Genomic DNA, 18,263 nt, shown 5'->3' with positions numbered 1-18,263 from the left:
ATATATTTATTTAATTTGTTGAAAATATACATATAAAAAAAAACAATTAGATTAATACTAATTAGATTTCGCCTATAAAGGGTCTTCTTGTAGGTTTCCCATTTGGCCACAAGAGGGAAACACAGAGCTCATACCAGAAGAATTGTTGATTGAAATACAGTCTGGTTTTACAGATAGACTAAATTCAACTGTAACTCTACTCTAATTCTTACCTTAACCACACCCTCTAACCTATTCATATTTATTTTATTAATTATTATGACTGAGTGAAAAAAAAATCCGAGGAAAAAAACAGTTTTATCAATTCATGATTAATTCATTTACAAATGTCATTTCTAAAATGTTTTTTTTTTTGCATAACCTTGAAAGAGGCTGTTGTGTTATTCCCAAAGAAAGATTGAATATTCATAATAAAACTCTGATTCATTGTTCTTCAGTTCAAGACCAAAGGCTTTTCTTTCCTTTTCTAGAGTCAGATGTAAAATATATATATATATATATATATAAAAAGAAAAATACTGATGAATAAACATCCACGTTCCAGTAGCACCTGGATTTACAGGAGGAAACCACCAACCTGCTCCATTCACCACATAATCACAGACGACTGAGGGGGAGTTAAAATATATATATTCCTTGCAACAACAATTTGTTAAATTCCGACCAATCACAGCAGACATCAGGTCATGACCTCTACGACCAGGAAGAGTCGATCGTTTCACTTTGGTTTCAACAGATTTTTTGCTGCAGTTCAAATAAATCCTGTTTTATTTCTTTGTTTTTTGAATCAGACATCTGGTTCGTGCGTGACATTCAGGCCAAAGGTCATGACCTTCTGGGGACTCTTCTTGCACTACGTGCTTTGCATGGCTCTGACAAATTACTCCAGGGAGAAAACAAAGGAATTGAACCGGCAACGATCCAAAAATCAACACACGTGTCCTTCAGACTTCCTTCACAGTCACATTCATTCAAGTCGACTGACCAGTCACTGAAGGCGTTAGTCTGCTTTATGATGACACCTGCTGGTGAGATAGTGGTACTGCCACGATCTGTCTAAAAGGGCTTTGTGCAGCATAAAGAACCCAAACCCCTTCGTTCAAAAAATGTCGAGTGCCCCTTTGCCCCAGCTCTGCCCCAGCTCTGCCCCAGCTCTGTTCCTCTTTTTAAATACTGCAGCATCAACAATACCGATCCAACACTTCGATTCTCCGAGCAGTGAGATGTGAGGTGTTCGGTGATAACAAAGGAATACCGGCGTCAACGACGACGTAAAAGTGGCCCCGGAGCAGCAGTACCCCCTGCTGGAGCCCCACCGTCTCCTCACCAAAGCCAGTCAGTCTCACCAAATGGTAACGTCCCAGCGAGCAGCAGACAGGGGGCGAACAGGGGGGGTGAAACAGGGGGGCAAGGGAGCAGCGGCAGCAGCAGCTGCAGTATCGTTAATGACCAAGAGAGGGAGCAACCCCAACCCCAGACGGGGAGTGTCTGAATGGAAGACGGAGAACAGATTTAGGGAGTGTTTGCTTAAAGAGAATAGAAATAAAAAATAAAAAATATATATATTATATATTGTTATATAATATATTTATTTAATTTGTTGAAAATATACATAAAAAAACCCAATTACTTTAATACTAATTAGATTTCGCCTATAAAGGGTCTTCTTGTAGGTTTCCCATTTGACCACAAGAGGGAAACACAGAGCTCATACCAGAAGAATTGTTGATTGAAATACAGTCTGGTTTTACAGATAGACTAAATTCAACTGTAACTCTACTCTAATTCTTACCTTAACCCCACCCTCTAACCTATTCATATTGATTTGATTAATTATTATGACTGAGTGAAAAAAAAATCCGAGGAAAAAAACAGTTTTATCAATTCATGATTAATTCATTTACAAATGTCATTTCTAAAATGTTTTTTTTTTTGCATAACCTTGAAAGAGGCTGTTGTGTTATTCCCAAAGAAAGATTGAATATTCATAATAAAACTCTGATTCATTGTTCTTCAGTTCAAGACCAAAGGCTTTTCTTTCCTTTTCTAGAGTCAGATGTAAAATATATATATATATATATATATAAAAAGAAAAATACTGATGAATAAACATCCATGTTCCAGTAGCACCTGGATTTACAGGAGGAAACCACCAACCTGCTCCATTCACCACATAATCACAGACGACTGAGGGGCACAAAGGGGTAAAAAAAAATGGACTGTACTGAGGGCACGAAGAAAGTCTAAGCCCCCCCCCCCCCCCGCTGGCCCCCCCCCCCCCCACTCTACCCTACTCTTCTCTTTCTCCAGTTTATGAGCTGTGCACACAAAACCCGGCTCACGCTGTTAGAGGCCACTGCTACTCCACGATGGGCCTTCAAAGGAACTGTACAAAAGCACACAGACCTGAACCTTGTCCACGGGGGTGTGGGGGGGGGGTATAAATGAGGGGAGGGCTACATTCAGGGCCCGGTTTTGGGGGGTGACCAGGCAAATGCAATGAAGAGGAACCTGCAGGAAAAAAGAGAGAAAAGTCTCCCGTGACGGCGGAAAATAATGAAACATCTGCCGATATACTGCCACCAGAGTGGTTTCTGGGCCAGATTTGGCTCCCCCTGTGGATCGGGTTTTAAATTCCAAATGTATGTAAAGCACCTACGGAGTAAGGAGTTGAGGGTCGACCTCGACAGGGACAAAGCGGTTTTTATCCTTCAGAGTGTTTATGGATCAGTTTTTTTTTTTAACGGTTCCTCCCATCGCCCTATTGAAAGAAGAAAAGCATTGTGGGAGCAGATGGAAAGTCGGAGTAGCCGTAATGAGCCCAGTTTACCCAGGAGCGCTGAGCGTCACACCGGAATAGGCCCAAAGCTTCACCTGCTTCAGGGCATTTCCTGTTTGCTGTAACCAAGACTACGGTATAATCTGCCCTGCGCCCAAAGCTGGCAGCCAATCAGGTGAGAGAAACGGCTCAAAAAGTGGAGCAGCAGCTGGTGATCCACATGAAGAGCTGTTCCAGAGCAGGAGTGGAGTAAAATTAAAAAGAAGAAAATCCTCACTTCAGTCAGCAGCTACAGTTCACCTCAGCAGGCAGGTCAGCGTCGACGAAAAATAAACACCGAAGAACTGTCAGTGTCTGTTCAAAAGACCAGGAACCACGGAAAAAAACACAAACGACAAGAACCGAAAAGAAGAGTTTCTGCCAGTTTTTATATCCCATTGTTAGCTCTGATCCGAGGATGAACCACGTCAGGAGTCATTTTAGTAAAAAGAAATGACATTTCAATTTGAAGTTTCATTTGTCTGCACATTTTGAATGAAAAAAAAAATACATTAAACATATATGTATATATATTTATATATATGGGTTTATATACACACGCACACACATATATAATGTAAATAAGGAGACTGAATTAAAGAGATTTAAAATAGTTCTAACATTTCATTGCTCTGAATGAAATTTAAATAGCGTTTAAATAAACGTGTGGTTGTAATTTTTCCCCCTTGTGATCAGTTTTATTATTGCGCTTTTCCTATGTCTTACGTAAAAATATACATTACCATTAAAAGTGTATCGTAGCGGGAGGTGTGACAGTTTTATTTTCATATATTTGTCTCAGGTCAGCCACAACTCTGGCGAAAAATATATTTCATATATATATATATTTCTTCTAAATATATTTCCAGGAATATATATATGTGTGTGTATATAAATGCATATATACACATATGCACACACGGCTGTATACATATATGTACATACATACGATATATTTCATATACATATATACATATATGAATACATATATACATGCATATGAGCTTAATCAATATATTTACTTAACAATAAAAGTATTTCGTTGCTCTAAGTATATTCATTTTCAAATGTGTGCACCCTCCTCCTCTCAGCCATCAGTGAGGGGCAGTATTGAGCGTTAACGACTAAATGGGTCAAACAGCAGCTCGATGAACTGTGGTCCCCACGGTCGTCACAAAACCAACCCTTACATGACACACACACACATGACATTATATTGCATTTTTGTAAACCGACTTTTTTTATTTTCGGTCTAGTCCTACAGTCAGACGTAGCCGTTTGAAACTCTGTGAATCTTAATGAATAAATAGCTAAAGGTTAGCGGCTAATACAGTACAGACAACAGTCTGCTAAAGTATATGCCAAAGTTGATTAAAACGTAGCAAACAAAGCACGAGGTTAGCCAAACTAGCGTTAGCTGGACCCCGTTAATATTTTCATACTTTGATAGCAACTAAGCTAATGAATCTCGTGGCTGTATTATGAGGTAAAAAAACGTACTTTTCCTGTACTTTCATTTGTTCCCAAGAAGAAAAAGTCCGCAGCCTCAAACTGCACATTCCTCACAGGGAGAAAAAAAGGGAAGTGAACCCATTGTCCATTGATCCCCGCAATTCTCAACACAACACAAAGGCTGGGAACGCTTAACTGGGTCACCTGCTCTTCAGGAACCGGCGGCAGAGACCGAGCTGGGCCTCCAGTGAATGTTGGACCTGTTCTGACACCACACCAACACCAGGAGAACCATGAATATTATGTAGTGTGTGTGAAGAATTTTGTTTGGGAAAATACTATCGTTGTGGGGACGGGGTCCCCTGATGAGAGGGACATTTTAAGACTCACAGTTCAGTCTGGAGTTAGGATTAGAATTAAAGCCAGATTAGAGCTAGGGTATGGATTAAGATTAAATATATACTTGTTTAAGGTTCTAGGAATCGTATCACGTCTATTTGAATTGCTCACAAAACCAGTGTGTGTTTGTGGACCTGGTTTACTTAACATGTGGGGACGTTAGAAAAAATCCCGACTTAGTGGTGACACGTTGTCCTAGTGGTGATTTTTATATATATATATATATATATTTATCCAGAGAAAGAGAGAGTGTTTTGAGGTTGAAGATTTAGTTTAGAGTTAGGATTAGAATTAGGATAACAGCTGGGATTAGAAATACAGAATATTATAATTCTTAAGATTAGGATAAGGGGTATAACGTCTATGTGATGTGATCAAGAAACAAAAAGACTAGTGTGTGTGTGAGTGTGTGTGTGTAGGTAGTGGTGTGTTTGACCGGTGGGTAATCCTGCGTGGCGTTCCGTAATCAGACAGGTCAGGCATTCAGGCGACTGTAAAAGGAGCTGATCGGCTGATCCTCCATCAGACCTGAGGAGCTGTGACAGCACCTTGCATACTAATGTGGCTGTTCTACTTTAGTGCCAGCAGCTGGGTCAGGGAAGACTGGAGCCTGAAGAAATTTAACTATTGCTGTCCTATATTTCTCCCTGTGAGAGGAAATAACTGCAGTTCACAGGAGCTCAGGCGCCGCCTTCACAGCCGCCGATGTAAAACAGCACAGAGAGACGGCAAAAAGAAGCTGCAGCCGAGCACCATTCCACTAAAAAAAAAAATCTAAGTGGAAACTGATTAAAAATTCTCTCCAAACACTGACTGTGTGCAAAACCGAAAGCACCAGCAGCACTTTCCCATAAAAAAGGGCCAGTTGTGCCACAGCCTTTGTAGTTTAATTGAACCTAATTGAGCTTCTTAGCGTTTTTCATTTTTTGGTGAACACAACACTGACGTTGAGGTGGGTGATGGTGCGGGCGGATGAGTCAGAGTCAGAGTCTTCTCCCCAAAAACTCCACATTCACGCAGCTATTTTTAAAGGAGGTATTGATTGTATCCACGCTCCGACAAACACGCTACAGTCAACGTCTGCACTTTGCAAATGTTTCCAGGATCTGATGGAGAAAATAAATTATTTTCAGGCCGACGTTAAGAGCAGCTACAACCATCGCTCACTCCACTCCGACAGTTTCCGCAGATGCATTTGCAGAAACCCATTTCTTCGGTGTATTAAACTTGCACAGGCTGCTCGCCGTCTACGTGGGTTTTTAAAAAAAGGCCAGAGTATAAATGAACAACACCACCGGCTGCTGCTGCTCGGGCTGAGAACAGATGAGGCTTCGTCCAAGCTGCAGGGAAATGACATCCTTCACATCACCAACCACTTCAGTCCATTTACTGGGGAATTCCTCTCCACATAAAAACTGTCTTTAATGAATTACACGGCAGATATGGCAGATAAACCCCATGATAACTACTTGAAAAAAAAATAGAATAACCAGACATATCCTAGACAAAAACATAGTCAGAATTACAAAAAAAATAGTCAAACGATAGCAAGCAGGCTGCTCAGAAAAATCAGCAATGTTTAGCCAGAAAAGGCTGCTCAAAATCAACCGAAAGACTATTGAAAAGAAATCCAACATATATTTTGGTTTTCTCTGAATAGCTAAAAACTGGGCTATAGTCAAATGGTTACGAAAATGCAGTTAATGGGTATAAAATATAAGCTCAAAAATTCTAAGTTTGCCAAAACAATATGAATATGTTAGCTAAAATATATCAAACTAGACCAAAGATAAAGATGAGCCGAAGGTGGACCAAAATATTTTACAAACACTTATAAGACAAACTACCCAAAGGCTGACAGTTTGCAAAAGTCAGATAAAATTTAGCAAACAGAACCAGAGGTTAGCCAAAATAACTTACACTAGCCTTTTACTTAAATATGTTAACCAACAAGTTAACCAACAATATAGTGAATATAACCAGAGGGTACAAAACACATTTAAAGCTCAGTCAGGTTATACTATCTTCAATGTATAAAGACAGGCAAACAAAGCCAGAGCTTAGCAACAAAACGTGAGGTTTGTTAAAGAGACACAGGACTTGAGCTAACAACGATACAGTAAACATATCCAAAGTTTACCTCTCAAAAGTTAAACGTTTGCAAAGAAAGAAGCAAACATCAGCTACAACATAGCAAACAAAACCAAAGGTTAGCAAATATAATTAGCTTAAAAAGGGTAACCACAGTAAACAGAAGCTATAACCAGCCACCTGTTCAATCACAGTTACTCTAAAATCCCAATTAACCCAAAGAAATATAAAATATGTAACAAAGAAGCAACATAACAACTACAGCTAAAAGCTAGTTAGCAGTTAGCGTTGTGCTAACTCCCCTGAACAGAAGTAATTTGAGTTTGTGGGAACAAAGGATTTTTGATTTCTGTTTCATTTTACTCTGTTTAAAGTCACCAGTATGACAATATCAAATTCCCAAGGACGTATTCTTACAATTATACCCCAGAATTAAATAACTCTGGGGTATAATTATAAGAATATGACAGTTGAGATTTTATATTGTGATTAAAAAAGCAGATTTTAAAGGCTAACATTGATGTAGCTTGAATTTTTTTTTATGACACTGATTCCAGGAAATGGTGACACGACTGTGACGTCAGCGCTGACCTCAAGTGACCGGCTCGTAAAATACATTTAAAAAAACGATCTGCACTTAAGTTGAAATCATTAAAAATTAAAAACTGATTTGAAAATCTCAGACTATGACCGGACACGGAGGACTATTCCTGGGCCTGTTCTTTAAATTAAAGTTTGATTCCGGACTAGTCCGTGTACTGCCATCATGACCGGAAAATGTAAAAAAAAAAAAAAAAAACCTGAAATGTAAATCATTCTGATTGGTCCAGACATTCAGCCCATTCAGTGTAGCCCGTGGGCTGCAGCTGCTTCTGTGTTTAAACCTCTGGTTTCAAACCCTCAAACTGCTCACACCGTGAGACGACGAGGCCCCAGGACGGGACAGAGATGTTGCCACAAGATGGCCACGTCCTTTTCTTATATAGGGTCTACGGCTGTGAGCAGCAGCCCAGCTCCTGCTGGACAGAACATGCACTACACCACAGTTGGAATATACAGTAAATCTGATTTTCCTCTGGGTCAGCAGAAAGTACAACTGTCTTCCACTGGTTGTGTGTGTGTGTACCATAAAGTCTCCCTAATATCACACTGTCTTCCACTGGTGTGTGTGTGTGTGAATGTGTGTGTGTGTGCACGCAGATCCTGTCATCACATCCACACAGTCCAAACTCCAAACTTTTCCAGCTCGGATCCAAAACACACTCAGGGTCCGTCAGTCATGAGGCCCGGACAGAACCATTTGTGTGAATCCAGTGTGTGTGTGTGTGTGTGTGTGTGTGCCCTGAATGAAGAGAGAGGAGAGAGAGAGAGAGCAGGCATGGAGGGAGGGGGGAGAGAGGGAGGTTAGTGACAAGCAATGAATTTAAGGCATGCGTGAAATAGAAAAGGCTGGAGTGGAGAGGAGAGAGAGGAGACACGGGAGCTCCAGCCTCCTGCTCCTGCTCCTCTTGCTGCTCCTGCTGCTCCTCAAGTGTCTGTTTCCCACACCAGTCAAGGTTAACAAGCCTCTGGCTGGTGTCTGGAAAACGCCAGCAGCAGCAGCAGCAGCAGGAGGAGGAGGAGGTGATGGTGGAGGTGGTGAAACTACACAGTGGTGATGATGAGGATGATGATGGTGATGATGATGATGATGCAGACAGGCTCAGAGGAGCTACTGTGATGCTGCCCCCCCCCCCGCGACCCCCCTCTAAATATTCCACATACATCCTTTCCCCCACTCCCTACATTGTGCATCACGAAAACCAAACACGAGGTGGAAATAAATGTGCCTGATTTTTTTTATTTTATTTTTTATCCTCCTATTTTTTTTAAATAAATAAATAAAAATTGCAGCAACACGAGGTTTAAAAAAAAAAAAAACTCCCACTTAATCCGCCAGCCTTAAGAGAAATAATCCAACATTCTTTTCCTGTTGGATGCGGATTCGTTGCAGCGAAAGCAGAACCAAAAAGCAGGCCAAAATAAAATGATTAAAAAAAAAAAATTCAAATAACAACAATGAAATGGTACGTTTACGGAGCTAACACGAGGTAGAAAAGCGTTCCTACCTTTCTCTCCATCACTGCGCGCTTCTTCTTCTTCTTCTTCTTCGTCTTCTTCTTCTCTCTTTTTTGGGAAGGCAATCTTCAACAACAGCAACTGTGAGCAGCAGGATGTGTGTGTGAGTGTGTGTATGTGATTCGCAGGTTCCCGGTTCCTGCGCGGCGCAGAATCCTTCCACTCTCCTCAACTTCCACACGGCGTCTTCTCACTACACACACATTCACTCAAACACACTCACGGGCAGCGTCTCCCGCCATCACTTCCCCATGTTCGTGGAATGGACGCAGTGTGTGTGTGTGTGTGTGAGAGAGAGAGAGAGAGATAGTGTAAGTCTGAGTGTGTGTGTGCGTGTGTAGCGCCGGCCTGTGGGACGACAGAGCTACAGCCACAGTCAGAACCAAGCGCCAGAGCCGGGGATAGAGGCCACGGCGCATGCGCCATCTCTGCTGGAGAGACGGTATAATAATGAGAAATCACCACAGGCAGGGAGTGTCGACAAATTACTCTCAGGAGTGGATTTTTTGGAGAGGTGGTAGAAAACAGGTGACGCTCCTTCTGGACACAGTTAATTAAACATAAATTAAACCTTTAACGATCGAGTGGGAAATGATAGAAATAAACAAACAAAAATAAATTAAAACATTTAACTGATTTAGGATTTTGGCTTCTGGAGATAATTCCTGATCATTTTCCAGTTTTTTTTTTTTAAATCTAACCTTTTTTTTTTTTTTTTTAACTCTAACTGAAAATCTAATGTGTAGTTTGGGTTGACGCCTAAATTATCATTATTCTAGTCTAGTGTTGTGTCGTCTTTCTCCAGGTCATCCACTGACGTCTGGTCCACAGTCCTCCTGCACAGTGTCTCCTTCCTGCTCCCGACCCCCTGGTTGGGAACCACTGGACCCAAGTTATTTTTTTTCAGCAAAGCATATGCATGTGAGAAGAGAACGTCCACAGAACTGTTCTGTTACGGTGCTTTTAAGGAAACCTGTTTAGTGTCGGTTCCTGACAATAATATGTTTTTAATGACCATGGTGGCTCCAGGCTCCGGGGTCAAGGATGGTGGGGGGGGCCTTAAAATAAACAAGACCGTACGTCCGGTATAAATAACTATTGATACGGCGGTGACATGTAACTGCTTCGAGTTAAAGTCATATCTCTCCATCAGAGACCCCCTTTTAGAACCTTCTTTCAAACCAAGTCTTAATCACGTCAATTTATTGTATTTACTCTAATTTACAAAATACATTCTCTCTCTTTTTTTCTCTCTTAATTTTTTACAGTCATTGTTTTGTTTTTTTACTGTATTTTCTTTTTTGGTGCAAACTGTTTTTGTATGTGTACATATATATATATCTTACACACCTATAAATATATGTATATAAATATACATATAAACATATATGCAAATATATATTATGTAATATATGTGTAATATGTAATATATATGTAAATATATATTTACATATATATATATATTTACATATATATATATATTTACATATATATATATATTTACATATATATATATATTTACATATATATATATATGTATGTGTGACCTGAAAAATCCTCCAGGTACGACTTCAGTAGTTTTCAGCAGCAGCATCTGGGTCATTACCGTGTCTCTGCTCCAGCGTTGCTTTGCGCAGTGCAGCCCACTCCTACCTCACCCACAAACTCAATCAGAGGAGATTTACTACTGGATCCTCGGCTCAATATCAACAGGCTAAAACGACTGATGTCCCACCGCAAAACAAACACACTGGTAGAGGAAGTCTGAAATATCATGATGAGTTCAACCTGGAAAGAAGAAGAAAACTGCAGCACAGACGCCATGAGGTGACGCTGATGAGCAGCAGCGTTATCATCACTTTAGTCTCGTAAATTAGCAATATATTTCTCCCTATATTAACCTGGCTGTGGTGAGGCTCAGGTGGAGGGAGAGACTCAGCAAACACTTCAGGTCAAACTCAATATTAAAATTCAGCCTTCACTCCGCTCCATTCCTCCGACCAGGTAATGAAAACCATCCCACCTCAGAGTTTTGAAGTCAGAGGAACTTTTATTGATTTTTGATTTGCAGGATTATAAAGAAGAAAAAAAAAAACCTGCTATAAACGGACTTTATAGCAGATGAAAAGTGAAGCGAATCCTGATGTTATCTTCTCGTTTTTTTTTTGTTGTTTTTTTTTCAGTCCGTGACGTCAAAATAATCTACGACGGGCTCCTCTTTCACCATCTTGGACCAGGAGGTTCCACTGGTGACCCTGCAGGAGAACAGAGGAGATCAGAGCGTCAGTCAAAGGTCGTTGTCTGTTGTGACAGACTGTAGTGTACGGATCGAGGTACGAATGAGACCAACTGACTTGCTGCTGTGCTGTTTGGTGTGAGCGATGGGGGGAGGGGCCCTGAAAGCCGTTTCCCTTTCTATCAGTGACGTCAGCGTGGAGTTGGGACAGGCCGACTTCCCCCTGGACAAGACATCGGACATCTGTAGCTGTGATTTCATTACACAATAAATTAAACTTGAAAAAAAAAAAAAAATCTCACTTCTGAGCGGTGATGACCACGTTGCGCTTGGGCTCGCTGTCGTAGCTCACGCTCTCCACGCCGTAGACCTCGGCCAGATCGTGGACGATCTTGCGGTGCTCTCTGTTCATGGGGGAGAAGGAGTGGCTCCTCTTTGGGTGTTTTCCCTGCACACATTAGCCAGGCGTGTCCATTAGGATGCATTTATGACCCTCAAAGAGCGACTGCTGTCCATCTGCACCACAGACGTGTGCGTCAGCAGTGGACGAAGCCGATTGGTTGTCAGAGTGAAACCGCGACAGTGAATGGGCTTGACTCCAGAGTCAATATATACTTTTCTCTACAGCTCTTGATCTTAATCACCAGTTTCAGCCTGGAACCAGGGAAACATGACGATAATTGTATGATGTGAAATACTATGATAAGGAACAGCAGAACGCACGAGAACGCGCAACCGCCGTTTACGTGATTGACAGCCGGACGCCGTAACAGGAGTCTGGCTGGAGGCCACGTCTAATATCAGGTTTCAGGTCCTTGTAGTTGCGTCACTGCTGCCTTTGAATCATCTTTCCTCACCAGTTCTGGTCCAGGCCTAAGAAGCTGAGACAGTAGCTGCTCCCAGCGCCTCCTACAGGAGGAAACTCAGACTTCCCAGAGCACTGGGGTCATGTGTCCTAAAAAAAAAATGAGGTCTAATCTAAAACAAAACAAAACAAAAAACAACATTCTTGTTCCTGGAAGTTTACCATCAAACACTAGGATAGTGGTGGCCAAACGTTTTCTGCAGCGCCCCCTATCTCATAGATAGAGAACTACCGTCTGACTCTAGTTAAACTGGATCAGAAGACCGTCATTTACCGGGGTTCTTCTGACTGAAGGCTACAGTTTGACTGGAGGGACCGTGTACGAACATTTTAACTCCACTCCAAAACATTTTCTGTATCAACACAGTTCCCAGAAAGAAAAAAAAAGGTCACATAAAGCAGCACAGAGCAATAAAACAAATCATTTATTTCCTAAAGATTCCTTTCCAAGAGTTGTTCTATTCCTATAAACTGACTTTTTCCTCTTTTTCCAACATTGGGAATATAAATGAAAACATAAATCTGAGAACCAACGGTAAACTTGGAGACATGAACCAAAGACTGAAGCTTGAAATTGAACCTTTTATCAATAATTGGAACTGATCTGCCAATCACACCAAAGGACAACGCCCACTTCATTTGCATTAAGTCACAACGCAAATCATCCAAACCTGAACCAAACCTCAAACTCGGCTCTAAGATGGAACCAGGATCGATCGCTAAACGTTAGCACGTGTGCTCACGGCCGCAGCAGTGTTCCAGAATCCTGTGGAAGGTTTTCTGTGCGACTGGACCCCAGTGAGGGCGTCTTCACTTCTGAGTATGTATTATACAGTACGTGTGGCCTATTTTCTGTTGGCAGAACAACTGCTGGCATAAACAGAAACGCCGCGAGTTCTACTCCAGGGCCAGAGGCTTGTTAGAAAGTTATGGCTGAAGTTTTATGACGCCATAAAATAATCTGGTTTTCGAGACAGGACCTGGAGACCCCACACCAAAAAGAGGACTTCACAGAGGCAGACCCCACAGTGGTGATGTCACATATCAATGATTACCATTTAAAAAAAACAAAAAACTATTTTATACTGCACTCAAAAATACAAAAAAAAAAATTGTAGCTTTATAAATTAACCAAAAGTTCTTATCTTACACTGCAAATGTGCACATGGTGTCAATAAAACAACGTTAATTCAGTGAATAAAACAAGGAAAACGTCAGATTATGGCCTGTAAATGTTGCAGTTTTCAACTCAATGATTTTTACAACGACAATTTTTTACTGATGTGGTAAATTAAACCAGAAAAGCCAAACGTTTCCTGGAGTTTTAGCCCTAGAGTAGGAAAATGGTAGTACCCACATCTTCCATTAGGAGGTTGTGCTCTTGACATAAGCGCATAATGCTTACACCAAAAGATGCATTTCTTTAATTTCCTTGTAAGTTAGTCTGACATGTTTCTCACACTTTTTTCCTGTTTTTTCCTCCTCTATAACGCTCTGGCGCCACCCAGAGGAGGCACACCTTACTTGGGTTTTCAAGTGATTTTTGCCCACAGATAAGATTCTTTCCAACCACCGCACCACTTACTTCGACTCTACTGGACGAAGGAAAGCGACCTTTATCGTTTTACCTTATTAACCAGTTCCACCAGACTCTTGATCTCTTCTTCCACATCTGTGACAAACTTCAGATCCTTCCTAAAAAGGAAACAGAACAAAAAGCGGAGGAGTTTATTGAGCATCAATCAGCGGCGAGAACGTGTGTAATGACTTAGAAGCCAGAGACAAAAGACAGACCTGGCGTCCTCTTTGAGGCTGTCGCTGTAAACAGATGAGGAGCGGACATTGAAGGGGTCAGAGGAGGAGTCGATCTGCAGGGCCTCCGCCAAACGCCGGTTCCTCTCCAGCGCCGCACACTCCTGGTCACACTCAAGCCTGAGACCAAACCGACAAAGATGCATGATTTTCAGATTGGTTTTTTTTCTCTTTCTTTTGGTAAAATAATGCTAAAAAAAGCTAACCCTGACGCTAACACTGAAAAACCTTTCTTCACCACTAGCATCGGTTTCACAATGGACGTTATTGTGAGAAATGAGTCAGTGCTTGGACTGAAAATCCCCCTGGCTCGGCCGCTCTACCTGGCTTGTTTCAGCTCCTTCTTGGTGAGGAGGGGGCTAATGTCCATGGAGCCTCCCAGCTGCATATCAGAGAGTTTACTGGCCGTGGCGATGGCTGCGTACCTGCAGCACATAAACCCATGATTTAGGCCCTTTCATATTCACGTTAATAAGGCAGGGAGAGAGAAAAGTCCAGGCCTGACCTCTGATATAACCTGGCAGCTTCTGTGCAGACCACCGTTTCCTTCCGTCGACCACAGTCACACTGTACGGGAACCTGTGGAAAAGCATGAGAATATCAAACAGGAGACAGGAGTAAATGGGGCTTCAACATTATCCAGACGCAACCCTATTAGTTAAAAAAAAAAATTAAAAAAACACCACTGCTCATTCCTGGAAACTCCTGCAGCTGTGAAAGGTCTCATTGTTTTATGAGCTCTCCAGTTTGAAGCACTGACATTAATATGTTTTCATTTCACCAGAGTTAATGACTGGTGACACTGACATGATGATGGATTTTTAACAGAAAAGGAGCCGAGAGAGAGAGACAGAGAACGCAGATGTTAGACATTAATATTCACACACTACAGCCTGCAAATTTTTGCTGCCGTTTTGCTCAACTCATGTCTCTTTATCTCCATAGCACACCCTACAGGGGAGAGAGTGGCACTACATGAAAAACAACTCAAACTTTTTATTCTGTAAACTGTAACTGAACTCCCAGAGGCTCCTTGGATCACGGCTTTAACGCGGTGAAAACCATCTGGAGGCGTTTGTCAAGCGTTTGTCAGTCAGTCAAAGGCCAGCTGTTCTCAAACGACGCAGGTCCGTACCTTGGCAGTGCAGGTGGTTTGCGGGCAGCTGCTGCCTTTATGACAGGGAACGGCGCACGGGTGGCCGCAGTCTGGACGAGGCAGCGTGCAGCGCTGCTGGCAGCTGTCCTCCGTCAGGCAGTCGCCCCGGTGGCAGATCCGTCTGCATCGGTGGATTTGGCACGGCAGCGTCTTGTTGCACACCAGGCCGCAAGAAATGTCTTGCAGGTGACAGGGGATGTTGCTGCGTTGCTGTAAGGGGGTGGGGGGAAATGAAATAGTGGTCACGTAGGTCACGTGGAGTCATCGTAAAACAGTGACTCGTATCGGCGCGGTGAAAGACATCGTACCTCGTGTTTGCCCATGCACCACTTCTGGGTGAGGTACGTGCAAGGTGGACACTTGTCCTCACTGTGGCAGTTGTGGAACACTGAAGGAGAGGAGGACGTGAGAGAGGAAATGTGTCTCGACCATCTGAGTCACATGTCAAACTCAAGGCCCGTGGCCTGAATACGGCCCGACGTCTCATTTTATGTGGCCCACTTGTGGTTGTTTTAAACAAAACACTAATAATGATTACTGAAGTGGTCAAATTCTGTCAATAGTAATTATATAAATATATAAAAATATATATGTGTATTTATATAGTTATATGTCTATAAATACATATATAAATATATAAATATATATATACTTCCAAACTTAATTAACCTTTGACATGGACAGCATTTTCAGCCCTTCTTCTAAGTTTAAATCCAGTGAGAACAGTTCTGGTCATTCCCCACCTGGGTGTTCACACTCGTGCCGTCTTGTGCACAGGTTGGTGCACTCTGGTGGTTTGGTGCCACAGGAGATGGGTGGATACAAGACCGTGAGTCCACAGTGACACGTCAGCTCGTCGAAACCTGCAGACGGAGAAAAAGGATGACAGAAAAATGACGAGAGGAGGAGAAAGTATTTCTTCTAGTCTCCCAAACGAACAATGTGTTATTACGCAGGACTTGACTCATATGGACTGTGGGACCAGCCTAACCGCTGTGGGACTCACCGGACTGCCAGCAGGGTTCACAGTTTCCACGGTGACAGGGCTCCTGGCAGCGGTGGAGACCACAGCTGAGCTTGTAGCCACAGATCAGTTGACATCTGTGCTCAATGGTCTGAGTAAATGGACACAGAGGAAGAGGAAGAAGAAGAAGACGAAGAAGAGACGTTATTATTATTATAAGAGCAGCAGTGAAACAAGGTATTAAAGGTTTTAAAAAAAAGAACATTCAAACCAGACTCTGACTCTTTATCATGTCATTAGAGTCCGAGTCCAACGAGTCTTCAGTGAATTTGGATAAAGGTTTTCACTTGTATTTAATGGAAGCTCATGTACAGTTTTGTTTCTCTGAGTAAGAAGGCATTTTTAAATAAAATGTATATTTTTAAATTCACTTTTTTTTAGAAACAAGGTGAACAGAAATGGCTCTGGACAGAATATTTTTTTGGATAGAAAATAAAACACATGCAACACAAATAATATGTTTTACCTTCAGTTACAATTGTACAGCAAGAAAACCATCAGAGCATCTTTTATCTTTTATCTGTTATTTTAGTATAATTATATGACCATATAATCAGTAGGAAAATCATGAAAAGTAAATTAAGACCTCAGGTCAGAGGTCAGATTCTCACCACACAGCACAACTCGCCACATTTGTGTCGACCGCAGGAGCGCTTCTTGTTACAGCGTTTCAGCGCCTCTCGCAGGTGAGCACCCACTCCCCTGGAATTAAAAAATCAAAAAAAAAACATTACACACACACACACACACACACGTTACCATGAGAATAAATTCACAAAGAGTTGGACTCTCACCTTCTTTCTGGATCGTTGCACATGGAACCTCCTGAAACAAAGAACCGTGGTGAGCACAGTAACATGAACCACGTGTTTGAGTTAAGTAATATCAATAACCCCCTCCCCCCTCCCCTCCAGTTCTCCCATCTGTTAAATAATAACAGGAAGATGTAAAAATAAAATAATCCCCCACAGAATTCCTCACTTGGCCTGAGGAAGATCTGTGTTTGTTTGAAGAAGAAGAAGGAGAAGTTCCTCGTCTCGGATGTCGTGCAGAAAACAAAAACAAATGACAGTGACGCCAGACCGTACCTTGGTCTTAGAACCACATCTGCATCTGATGGTGGAGGTCAGGGAGCAGGGTCCACAGCTGCCCTCGTGACACAGGTTCTCACACAGGTGGATGGTGTCTGTGAAGCAAACGCACATCAAATTAAAACTATTTGATGTTTATTTTGGAATCCAGTCGTGGGCCGGACATGACGGATTTGGCCCGCAGGCCGCCAGTTGAGGATCGCTGGTCTAGAGGTTAAAAACATGACATCTATGCTTACTAAAAATAAAAATCCAAAGCAGCTGCACAAATATTGTTTTTAAATGTAGGCCTTAATCTGAGTAACAAATGTTAGGAATATTAATCCTTAAAAAAGACCAGTCATATAATTTAATTTCTATTTTCAGATCATTTGTGATGATTTTGTTTCAATTCCATTCCTAACTAGAGGTCAACATCAGACACTTTGTCACAGTTTTTCTGTTTTTAAAATTTCCGTGCGTGTGTTTAGTGAGATGCTGCTTCTTCTTCTTCTTCTTTCGACTCACCACTGGAACCACAGGCCAGGGGTTTGTTGCACGTCTTCCCACAGGACGGAACAGGGTCGGAGCAGCTCTGTCGTTCTGCATAGCCCAGTTCCAGGAGTTTGAGCAGCTGGGTCTGACCACAGGGACAGGTCTTCACCAGGGTGGGAGAGCGGGGACACGGCTGACAGGGACCACGGTGGCACAGCTGCTCACAACGGTGGGCTTCACAGTCCAATGTCCTGCACGGAGGAGGAGGAGGAGAAGAAGAAGAACAAGGGAGAGAGAAGACGAAAAGGAAAAAGTGTAAGGGGGAGGAAAAACAGAACGTAGAACAAGAATGAAATCTCCAAGTCGTTCCCAACTACAGACAAAGTTTTCCTGATGACTTTAACTGGATGCTAATTCCTTAAAAAATAAACTACAGATAAAAAAACACAACCAACCATAGACCAGTTCAAATGAATTCCAACACAGAATGATCTACGCTTCTTCATAAATGTTTGACAAACAAAAGACTAGAAACTTACTTCCCGCACAGCTTTTCGCAGGAGAAATGTCCGACGCCGTCGAATCCTCCTCTGTCTGTCCCGCACAGCGCTTCACGAACCGTGACGCCGCAGTAACAGACTACAAGACATAACAGCAGGAGGCGTGAATTATGATGATGTTTGACCCACAGAAGACTTGATCACTGCATGTGACACCCACACTGCGT

The 18,263-nt window shown here is 42.1% G+C and overlaps 2 protein-coding genes across 2 annotated transcripts in view; both read right to left on the bottom strand.

The window, feature by feature from the left end:
- Positions 1-9,333, bottom strand: part of smarcd3b (SWI/SNF related BAF chromatin remodeling complex subunit D3b) — a 39,280-nt gene extending 29,947 nt beyond the window's left edge. The window contains exon 1 of the mRNA XM_008308199.3: positions 8,869-9,333. Coding sequence (XP_008306421.1) covers positions 8,869-8,880 — 12 coding nt within the window. The 5' untranslated portion in view covers positions 8,881-9,333. The remainder of the gene's footprint in view (positions 1-8,868) is intronic.
- Positions 9,334-11,036: 1,703 nt separating this feature from the next.
- Positions 11,037-18,263, bottom strand: part of nfx1 (nuclear transcription factor, X-box binding 1) — an 11,509-nt gene continuing 4,282 nt past the window's right edge. Inside the window, 18 exon segments of the mRNA XM_017031786.2 lie at positions 11,037-11,133; positions 11,233-11,337; positions 11,417-11,562; positions 13,608-13,674; positions 13,774-13,911; positions 14,115-14,216; positions 14,297-14,370; positions 14,927-15,157; positions 15,256-15,335; positions 15,691-15,810; positions 15,954-16,062; positions 16,583-16,645; positions 16,648-16,673; positions 16,766-16,796; positions 17,060-17,157; positions 17,570-17,787; positions 18,076-18,175; positions 18,257-18,261. Coding sequence (XP_016887275.1) covers positions 11,058-11,133; positions 11,233-11,337; positions 11,417-11,562; positions 13,608-13,674; positions 13,774-13,911; positions 14,115-14,216; positions 14,297-14,370; positions 14,927-15,157; positions 15,256-15,335; positions 15,691-15,810; positions 15,954-16,062; positions 16,583-16,645; positions 16,648-16,673; positions 16,766-16,796; positions 17,060-17,157; positions 17,570-17,787; positions 18,076-18,175; positions 18,257-18,261 — 1,789 coding nt within the window. The 3' untranslated portion in view covers positions 11,037-11,057.

Source organism: Cynoglossus semilaevis, chromosome 3 (genome assembly GCF_000523025.1).
Source record: "Cynoglossus semilaevis isolate Cse_v1.0 chromosome 3, Cse_v1.0, whole genome shotgun sequence".
Lineage (NCBI taxonomy): Eukaryota > Metazoa > Chordata > Actinopteri > Pleuronectiformes > Cynoglossidae > Cynoglossus > Cynoglossus semilaevis.
This window is presented reverse-complemented; position numbering and strand designations above follow the sequence as displayed.